General features: G+C 42.5%; 1 protein-coding gene across 1 annotated transcript; it reads left to right on the top strand.

The window, feature by feature from the left end:
* Positions 1 to 8,032: 8,032 nt before the first annotated feature.
* On the top strand, positions 8,033 to 9,037 carry LOC307235255 (olfactory receptor 51E2-like; the record flags this gene model as incomplete). Its single annotated transcript, XM_080007286.1, has 1 exon — positions 8,033 to 9,037. One exon carries the CDS (start codon positions 8,033 to 8,035, stop codon positions 9,035 to 9,037), a length of 1,005 nt encoding a protein of 334 aa, XP_079863412.1.
* Positions 9,038 to 11,389: the final 2,352 nt, after the last annotated feature.

Here is an 11,389-nt window from a genome sequence, read left to right as displayed (position 1 = left end):
CTTTAACTTGAACCTTCATCTTTTACTTAAACCTTCATCTTTAACTTGAACCTTCATCTTTTACTTGAACCTTCATCTTTAACTTGAACCTTCATCTTTAACTTGAACCTTCATCTTTTACTTGAACCTTCATCTTTAATTTAAACCTTCATCTTTAACTTAAACCTTCATCTTTTACTTGAACCTTCATCTTTAACTGAAACCTTAATCTTTAACTTAAACCTTCATCTTTAACTTGAACCTTCATCTTTAACTTGAACCTTCAGCCTTTACTTAAAGCTTCATCTTTAACTTGAACCTCCATCTCTTACTTGAACCTTCATCTTTACTTAAACCGTCATCTTTATCTTAAACCTTCATCTTTAACTTGAACCTTCATCTTTTACTTGAACTTTCATCTTTAAGTTGAACCTTCATCTTTTATTTAAACCTTCATCTTTAACTTGAACCTTCATCTTTTACTTGAACCTTCATCTTTAACTTGAACTTTCATCTTTAAGTTGAACCTACATCTTTTACTTAAACCTTCATCTTTAACTTAAACCTTCATCTTTTACTTGAACCTTCATCTTTAACTTGAACCTTCATCTTTTGCTTGAACCTTCATCTTTAACTTGAACCTTCATCTTTTACTTAAACCTTCATCTTTAACTTGAACCTTCATCTTTAACTTGAACCTTCATCTTTTCCTTGAACCTTCATCTTTAATTTGAACCTTCACAGTTGAATTCCTCACCCACTCCGCCCACCCGACAGGGCGACACCACCAAGACACTACCAAACATTTCTGAACTGATCTGTTTCATCTTGTTCAACTTTTCTCTCTGAGCCACGTGATCAAGTCTCTCCGGCCACATTATTATATTGTTTAGTAACAATCCAAACTGACCTGAGGCTCCTCCCCAACTCACCACCTCACGCTCTGTCAGTCAAGGTGCGGCTATTGCATCCACCTGGACTTAAAATGATCTCCATCATGGATGGAAACCCTTCCTCATCAGCATCAACCCTGTCCCGCTCACACGGTCATCAGGGGGTTGCTGGTTCCATCCCCCAGCTTATCTTGGTAATGTGTGGAAGCAGGGCTCCACATTAACGGTTGCCCAGATTTGTGTCAACCTCCACCACCATCTTGCGCGGTGCTGATTAACTCTGACTCTAACCTTCACCCGACTCAACAAACTCCTAGATCTACTCCGTTTGACCGTCATTCTTGCAAATTTGAGATTGAGGCTCAACTTATCCAGTCGCTTGGATCAGTGGTGAAGCGGAAGCTGGTTGATCAGTACAGGTCGCCCCCCGCGGTTCCGATCGCATGTGAACCGCGGATCAATTGCAAAATGTAGTGATAGTGAAAGAGAAATACTTACACATACATAGTGAAATACAGTTTTACTGCCGCTGTTACTTTTTAAAGTCAGAAATTCATAAATGTGGAGGCAGAGGTGTAGTTAAAGAAGACAAACAAGACAGATGCTGCTGTGTTTTACTATGAAGGTCAGTGATTGGTTGACGCTGCGTCGCTGTGCTGCTGCTACTTCACCACATGTGGTGAATGAGCTGCTCATGTCAGCGTCTGCGTCTGCACTTTGGCCATGTTGGAACGCTCGACATCCATCAGTTAACAAACAGCTGGTGTGTTGAGAGATGCCCTTCTCTACAAAACACTGGAACTGGCTTCATTCCGAACACACTTTCATGGAATCGAGTTTGTTATAAACGTGAGAAATTGAACATGATACTGGTTTCTTATTGGAATTGAATTCAGAGGATTCAATTCAATTTTTTTCATTCACTGCCATGTTTTAAAGAAGAAGGAATCATGCGTGCCTGATGTTGCACTTTCATTTAACAATTGATTATTGAGTTTTTTATATATTTTAGGATTTTATTCAAACGTTGAACATCTTGAACTTTGTTTTCATTGAAGGCTCCTTTAAGTTTTCTACAGAATAAATGGAAAGAAAGTTATAATTGTCTCCTTTTTTTTTTTTTTTTTTTTTTTGCTAATCCGAAAAATGATCCGATCCGTGATTCAAAACGCTGATAGGATCCGAAGCGTGAGTGTTGTGATCCGTCGCACCCGTGACCTGGATGTGCATGGCGCTGTAGTGGTGATGAAATGACGGTACGACCTGCCATTACCCTCCATTAGGTCAGTGTCCACAAAATAAGCTTCAAATAGTGTTGTAACACAACAGGGACCTGAAAGGAACAACACTGAACCTTCCTTTTTGTGGCACGGGGCCCAGAACTTACCAATACAGAACGAGGCAACTCACAGTAAATGATATCAAAAATAAACAAAAGTGAATGAACATAAGAAGAAGATGGATCCTGCTCGGCGGAGAAGACATTCAGTTTATCTTTAACATAATTAGCAATGGCTCAGGAGGTGGAGCGGGTTGCCTCGTCATCGTGCCGACGTGTCCTTGACAAAGACACTTAACCCCTTAACTGCTCCCCGGGCGTCATAACATGCAGCCACTGCTCCGGGTTACGTCAGTTACTCGGATGTCAATGTACTTGTACTATGTGCAATGACAATGAGTTGAATCTAATCAAAAAGGAGGAAGTAGAATATTGCACTTCCTGGTCTCTCTGCACTCAGGATTCCTCTTCTTCCTGTGGAGAGCCAAACAAGAGATGATGGACCTGACCTCTGACCCCTGTGTCACAAACACCTGAGACCTCCCAGCGGCTTGTTTTCCACCAGATCACAGATGATGAAACCCATGTCCCCCGATGGCGCTAATTGGCCTCCGGGCGGTGGCGCCGCGTGTCCAGTCGTCCGGCGCTCGCTCTGGGATGGAGGCGTTCGGGCCGAGAGGAGGCGCGTCCTCCGAGACTCATTAGGACGAGGAGTAAACAAGGTGTTGGGGACAGAGAGCGTCCGCACGGAGAAGAAGTTAGAATGTGGAAAAACAAATCATTTGTTTCATGAAACAGGAAAACGCCGTCCGTCACGACTCATCTGTGTTATACGACAGGTCCTGTCTTATTACGTACACCTATTATGGTATGGCCAAGATGAATGACAGCCATGAGACACTGAAACACATGAGGCCTCCAGCTGCAGCCGCATGGGGCCACGTCCGATCGGTCTCAGGTGTTGGGGGAGTGGACGCCTGTGGCTCCGTGGGTCATGGACAATGTGATGGCACCGGGCCCATGCAACCGGTGGCCCGCGGGCCAAATGTGGCCCATGTATTAACGCTGAGCGGTCCCTTTGAATCGATTCAACGCTGAGGAATGAACAATGTGGTAATTAGTATTTAGTATGGAGCAGGGGCGTCGCCACATCAGGGGCCAGGTGGCGCTGTTCCCTGTTCCAACGTTATGAACTGAATCAAACGCTGAGAAAACTACATTTCTCCTTGATGTTGACATCAATTTGTCTTTTAAGATATAAACAGAAATAACGTTTTTGAGTTGTGGTGAAAATATGCGTTTGATTTGTTTGCAGGTTGGTGGGGCCAGCACGCAGCACGTTCTGTTTCAGCCTTTTAGGAAAGCGCTGCTGTTTATTTTACACATTTTACATCAAACAACACGAGAGTCTTTAAAACTGAACCAGTTGAGTTCAGTCGTCCTGGAAACCCAGGTTGGTCCATTGACGGCCATCTTGTGCGGTCAGGGTTAACACTGAACCGTCTGTCTGTCTGTCTGTCTGTCTCTCTCTATCTATCTATCTATCTATCTGTCTATCTATCTATCTATCTGTCTGTCTGTCTGTCTGTCTGTCTGTCTGTCATGTTTACTGTATGAATGACACGGTTTCATCTTGAATCATCAACATGAAACAAAACCATTTCAACCGAAAAAAGACAACTTACAAGTTGACAAGTTGACTGACAACTTAACAGGAAGCAGGAAGTACAGTGAGTTATGTGGTTTGGTTTGCTGATTTAAAAATATTCCTTCTTTCTCTTCCTCCTCCTCCTCTCCCTCCTCTTCCTCCTCTCCCTCCTCTTCCTCCTCTTCCTCCTCCTCCTCCTCCTCCTCTTCCTCCTCCTCCTCCTCCTCACCCTCCTCCTCCTCCTCCTCCTCTTCCTCTTCCTCCTCTTCCTCCTCCTCCTCCTCCTCCTCCTCTTCCTCCTCCTCCTCCTCCTCCTCCTCCTCCTCTTCCTCATCTTCCTCCTCCTCTTCCTCCTCCTCCTCCTCTTCCTCCTCCTCTTCCTCCTCTTCCTCCTCTTCCTCCTCTCCCTCCTCCTCCTCCTCCTCTTCCTCCTCTTCCTCCTCTCCCTCCTCATCCTCCTCTCCCTCCTCTTCCTCCTCCTCTCCCTCCTCTTCCTCCTCTCCCTCCTCTTCCTCCTCCTCCTCCTCTTCCTCCTCCTCTCCCTCCTCTCCCTCCTCTTCCTCCTCTCCCTCCTCTTCCTCCTCTCCCTCCTCCTCCTCCTCCTCTTCCTCTTCCTCCTCTTCCTCCTCCTCATCCTCCTCTTCCGCCTCCTCCTCTTCCTCCTCCTCCTCTTCCTCCTCTTCCTCCTCCTCCGCCTCCGCCTCCTCTTCCTCCTCCTCCTCCTCCTCCTCCTCCTCCTCCTCTTCCTCCTCTTCCTCCTCCTCCTCCTCCTCTTCCTCCTCCTCCTCCTCCTCACCCTCCTCCTCCTCCTCCTCCTCTTCCTCTTCCTCCTCTTCCTCCTCCTCCTCCTCTTCCTCCTCCTTCTCCTCCGCCTCCTCTTCCTCCTCTTCCTCCTCTTCCTCCGCCTCCTCTTCCTCCTCTTCCTCCTCCTCCTCCTCCTCTTCCTCCTCCTCCTCCTCCTCCTCCTCTTCCTCCTCTTCCTCTTCCTCCTCTTCCTCCTCCTCCTCCTCTTCCTCCTCCTTCTCCTCCGCCTCCTCTTCCTCCTCTTCCTCCTCCTCCTCCTCCTCTTCCTCCTCCTCCTCCTCCTCCTCCTCTTCCTCTCTACTTTCTCTACTTTCTTACGACTGTAAGAACTTACAGGTGCGGTAAAAACTGAATACTACTACTACTTACGACTTGAACTTACTTCTACTACTTACTACTTGAACTTACTTCTACTACATACTACTTGAACTTACTACTATTACTTACTACTTGAACTTACTACTACTTACTACTTGAACTTAATACTACTACTTACTACTTGAACTAACTACTTGAACTTACTACTACTTACTACTTGAACTAACTATTTAAACTTACTACTACTTACTACTTGAACTTACTACTACATACTACTTGAACTCACTACTTGAACTTACTACTACTTACTTCTTGAACTTATTACTTACTACTTGAATTTACTACTACATACTATGTGAACTTACTACTACTTACTACTTGAACTTACTACTTACTACTTGAACTTACTACTAGATACTACTTGAACTTACTACTACTTACTTCTGTTGTTGGTGGTTCTGGCCCAAAGTGGGCTGCATTGGCCAATGTGTGTCCTGATCGGTCCGGTGTCGTGCGTGGACCTGGCGCTGCCGCTCTTCTACATGCATGTTGTGTCACCGCCGGGATGTGTCTCTGCTCTTCTGGGGCGTGTCACCGCCGGGGTGTGAACCTCCTGAAACCTCCAGAAAGAAGATGGGAGCGAGATAAAATACAAACTGCATAGCATTATCATTATTTAACAGCTCAGCATACGTTATTTGGAATGTTGTATTAAACAAAATTTGTCTTCTTGGCAATTCTGTTATTGCAATATCATCTCTTCCTGGAACATTATCATTTATTCTCACTTTTTTTCATATCCTGATAAAGATTATTTCCTTTAATCAATACATTGTTTCGTTCATTTTGTGTCCATGTTTTGTAATTACTTTTCATAACAATAACTATAAATATATTTCACTTTAGAAATATATAAATAGGTGTTGTATTATGATGTTTATTAAGAAAGTGTTTTATTTTTTACTTTAAACTAAATATTTTCATTGTTATAACTTACCTTGATAATGTAGGTACATCTGGAGTCTCAGTGACGGTCGGCGACGTGTGTCTCATATACATCAATTATGATGTATTCACATAGATTTATGATAACGGTCAACAGTCAAATTTACTATACTTAATTTAATTGTTAATTATTTTTTTACATTTTCAATAAATTACGTTTCCATGAAATACCTTAAACATTGTGGTATTTACATTACATTACATTGATCAGACGCTTTTATCCAAAGCCACTTACAATTGTTCAAACACTGACGGACGCAGCCATCAGGAGCAATGAGGGGTTAAGTGTCTTGCTCAAGGACACTACAGCATGCTAGCAGGAGGAGCCTGGGATCCAACCAGCAACCTTTACATCACTAGACCACCAGCTCTACCTCCTGAGATACCATCCCCATGGTATTTCTTTGAGTAATTACCATTTCACGGCTTCTTTCACTGCACATATGTATGAAAGTATGTATATGTATGTGACGAATAAACATCTTGAATCTATTTTTCTGACGCCTCGCTGTATCTTGAACGCATCACTCAGTCGCACATTCCAGTGGATTGGACTCGACGTGGTTTTGAATGTTTGTGGACGAATGTTTTTTGTATTTTTCATGAATCCGGCGAAGTAAGGTGAACTAAGTATCTACAATATCTACAAAATCTAACAGATCTACTGACATCTAGCAGCTAAGAAGCTTTATAAATATAGTTTGGTAACATCTAAACACTACAGAGTGAGACCACGCAGCACACGGGACACAATCCAGCTGGACATTTTAAATCAGAATCTCTACATTTATAGTAAATAATATGATGACGTCATAAAGCATCTTACTGTAAATATCATTTCTAGTAAATAATATGATGACGTCATAAAGCATCTCACTGTAAATATCATTTCTAGAGAATAATATGATGACGTCATAAAGTGTCTTACTGTAAATATCATTATAGTAAATAATATGATGACGTCATAAAGCGTCTTACTGTAAATATCATTTATAGTAAATAATATGATGACATCATAAAGCATCTTACTGTAAATATCATTATAGTAAATAATCTGATGACGTCATAAAGCGTCTTACTGTAAATATCATTAGAGTAAATAACATGATGACATCATAAAGCATCTTACTGTAAATCCCATCTCCTATATTTTGGTTATGAATAGTGATGTATCAGTCAAGCAGGACCAGCTGAATATTTGGGTCAAAGTTGTTTGGTTTTTTACTAATTTCTGCTCCTTATGAGGATCCATTTGGATGAAACGTCAAATACAAGATGTTTGTGACATAACGGTTTAAACAAGATGTAAAAACGTAAACCGTGTTCGCAGGTTCTGCCAATTTTGTGTTCCAGATAGTTTAAGATGTCAAAATTCTGAGAATTTTCCCGAAACACTAACAATTGGGGCTGGAACCCTAATAATAATAATAATAATTATAATATTAATAATTATTATTATTATTATAATTATAATTATAATTGTAATTATAATAATAATTATTATTATTATCCCAGGGGTGTTAAATGTTGAAACAACACCCGTCCCAGATAATTGGCCCAGAACGCACCACAAGGCTGTCATTTCTATTTAATGGGAGCAGTGGGAGAAAAACACATGAGCTTAATTAGTTCCATGCAGGTTCTGAATACAAATCATTATCTTTATTAGTTTCAATAAATATTCTGTTGGTCACTGTTGAGCTGGTTGTCTTTAGATGATCTTAAAGATGAAACACAGGACAATCTGCTTGGACTTCATTTAATCAATCTGAAGGTGTGATGTGATGCTGTTATTGGGGTTTGGGGCTGGATTGGACACAAATTGGTCTCCAACAGTTTCAGCAGTTGAGTACGTTTCAGGTTAGTTTGTTCAGGCGTCCGAGAGGAGCCGGAGGAGCTTTAAGTCCCGGAAGGACCGGTCCGTCCAGAGGACCGACACCAACCACGAGACCATCACGGACCAGCAGGTATGCACCTAGAGGGAGTCTTCTCTCAGTCATATCTGACTGAAGACAACAAAACGGACCAGTCTGGTGGAGCTTCAGAAGGCTGAGACCAGAGTTCCAGGTTCTTCCGTGCAGCTGATCTGAATGGACCTGAGCTGCCATGCTGGAGCATTCCAGTGGAACAAACCTCTCCCACGATACCTTTGAGTTTCTGGGCTTCCCGGCGCTGTCCCGGCACAGACGCCTGCTGTCCATCCCCTTCTCAGCCTCCTACGCCTGCGTCCTGCTGGGGAACTCGCTGCTGGTCTACGTCATCGGGAACATGGAGAGCCTGCACGGCCCCATGTACCTGCTCATCGCGGCGCTGTGCGCGGTCGACGTGGCGGTGGTGACGGCCATCATTCCCAACATGCTCCTGGGCTTCCTGTTTGACTGGGACCAGATCTCCCTGCCGGGCTGTCTGACCCAGATGTTCGTGGTCCACTTCTTCTCCTCGGTGGAGTCCACCCTGCTTCTAGCCATGGCCCTGGACCGCTACGTGGCCATCTGCAGACCCCTGCGCTACGCCGAGATCATCAACTCCTCCATGTTCTTCAAGCTGCTGGTGTTTACGCTGGTGCGGAGCGGGGCGATTATGCTGACGCTGGTGGGTCTGGCCGGCTCCCTGTCCTTCTGCAGGTCCAACGTGATCCTGCACAGCTACTGCGACCACATGGCGCTGGTGAGCCTGGCGTGCGGCAGCACCGAGGGCAGCCACGCCACCGGGATGGCGGTCATCGTCTTCTTCGTGGGCGTGGACATCTCCCTCATCGTCCTGTCCTACGCACGCATCCTGAACACCGTGCTGCGGACGGCGACCGGGGAGAAGCGGAAGGCCTTCCACACCTGCGGGACTCACCTGATGGTGATGCTGGTCTTCTACCTGGTTGGCAGCGTCACCTTCCTGTCCAGGAACCTGCACATCCCCATCCCCACCGACATCAACACCTTCCTGGGACTCATGTACATCCTGCTGCCGGCCACCGTCAACCCCATCATATACGGGGTGCGAACCAAAGAAATTAGAAACGGCTTTTACAAAGTTTTCAAAATCAAACAAAACAAAGTTATTTCGGTGAAAGTTGCGACTGTTCCGCTTGTTCCAAGCGACAGAAAAAGCACGTGAGAACGTTTCCTTTGGGAAGGTTTGTTCCTGTGGGACTCGGTGGAGGAAAGGAAAGAAGGTACATCTGATACCTGTCTGCCTGTCTGTCTGTCTGCCTGTCTGCCTGTCTGCCTGTCTGACCCTTCACACTGTTATTAAAAGTTAAATTTCGCTTTGTGATGTTTCTGGAAGAGGATATAAAATTTGTTGTGAGAAAAAAATCCAAACTACAAGATTAAAGGTTGAATTAAAAAAAAGTGAGAATAAAGAATAAATCGTTCATTTAGAGAATGAAGACAATATTTAGAGAAAAAAACAATATGAAAAAGATTTTAAAAACTATTGTGGAGATGTGCAAACGCAGCCGTAAATCAAGATTGAAGTTGTTGTCTGTCTGTCTGTCTGTCTGTAGTTCCTTACTGTCCAGTAGAGGTCGCTGCTTGGTACTACTAACATCATATCACCATGTTAAATAGTTTTACAATTGTTATTATTTATTTGAATATGTATTATATTTTAATTCAGAGACATCTATTGTGGGAAGAATTAAGTTAAATCAAGTCATACATTTTGAATATAACCAGTTATTCCTGTTTCTATAATGCTGTTTCTTTATTATAGTATATTATACTGATATCACTGTATTGAATGAAGGTGCTAATTAAGCGTTTATAACATGTAGATTACGTTCCCAAATAAAGATGTAAAGTGTGATGGTTCATCCTGGTTATTGTGGTTTACATAACAAAGGAGTAAGATGCTTCCACAAACACAGAAATAACAAAAACAGCCACTGTTTATAGATAAGGATTTATTTCACACAACACTAATAAATATAAAAAGACCTGAACTAAAGAAATAAAGTTGTTTCACTGTTTCCATCGATAAAGTTCCTCAGAAGCTGCTGCAGCGACGGAGGCGACGGAGGCGACAGAGGCTGCCTCTACAAACAATAGAAATTTTCTCATCACTTCCTCTTTCAGATTGAACCTCTCTTATTTAAAAATTATGGCATCAGAACGGATCTCACTTTGAAGATCACCTTCAACCAACCAACGCTGCGTCAACTTACGTTGAGTTGTCAAAACCCCAATATTTGCGGCGTCGCTGCTCCGTGTGTGCGGGCGTGGCATCGCTGGGCGGGAAATACAAAGAGGGAGTTTGACGTTTCAGTTTCAAACTTTTATTGAACTTTTAGTTTCTATTCATCTTTGAAGAAGCTTCTGTTGAGTCCGCTCTGTCACGTTCACTCGTTTTTTGTTCTTGTTTCTACTGCAACGTGTGACGTTCAACGTTTGGTCGTCATGTCACGGCGTGGACGCTTGTTTGTTTTCCACTTTGTTTTCGTGTCAGAACACGGCCTCGTGTGGGGTTTTCTGGGTTTTTATTGGTGGTGTTGAGTTACATCTCAACATGAACACACTCAGAGCATCATGCATCATATTCATTCATTAATTTGTTCATTTGTTCATTTGTTCATTTATTCAGTCATTTACTGCATCATTTGTTGAGAAGAACGAGACCTTGTCTGTAGTTGTTATTTCCATGAATAACTTTACGAGTTGGGACTCTAAACTCCATCCACATTCTAAATGTAAGAAGCTGGGGCTGTGATCATCATTTGATCTTATTTGTTTTATTATTTTGATGTAAATGACGTTTGGTTCCATGCAAAACACAAAATAATATAATAAAACTCTTTATTGACGTCAGACGATGTCAGCACAGAACAGATCAGAGAAGACTTTATTGATCCTTCGGGTAATTCAGGATCATTAGAATGAATTTAATTTGACATGTTGAAAAGTAATTTGAATAATTTTGATACAAAAATACTTCACCCAAAAGTATGTTGATACACATTTGTTTTTGTTTTTTACCCATATTCAAAACAAATTACAAAAAATACACAAAGTAATTCAAATATGTATTTCAATATGTATTACAATTTAAATACTGCCCATCTCTGCACACACACGCACACACATACAAAAACAGGCAGGATGCCACAGATCCTTTTATTAAAGATGCAGTTGAATATACAGGATTCCTTTTCAATAATAATTATAATAATAATAATAAAACTATAAAGGGAATGTTTGATATCTTGAAACAGCTGTGAGCTTTTAAAACCACTTGTTACCGTTATCATGTAACTGAGATATGAGAATATTGTGACATCCCAGCGGTTCTGATTTTGGACCAGGACTTGTCCTGGCGTAGCAGAACCAAGAGCTGTGGAATGTGGAGCTTCAGGGAACAGTGACTGATATTATTGGATGGATAATGTGAGTAGTTAAACCAGGAGCGCCTGTACAAACATGGACTATTTACCACATTCGTTAAACATTAAACACGTTAGCACGCCCCATG

This window comes from Zeus faber (genome assembly GCF_960531495.2).
Source record: "Zeus faber genome assembly, chromosome: 9".
In the NCBI taxonomy this organism is placed as follows: domain Eukaryota; kingdom Metazoa; phylum Chordata; class Actinopteri; order Zeiformes; family Zeidae; genus Zeus; species Zeus faber.
The sequence above is the reverse complement of the archived record's forward strand: the minus strand, read 5'-3'. Positions and strand labels throughout refer to the sequence as shown.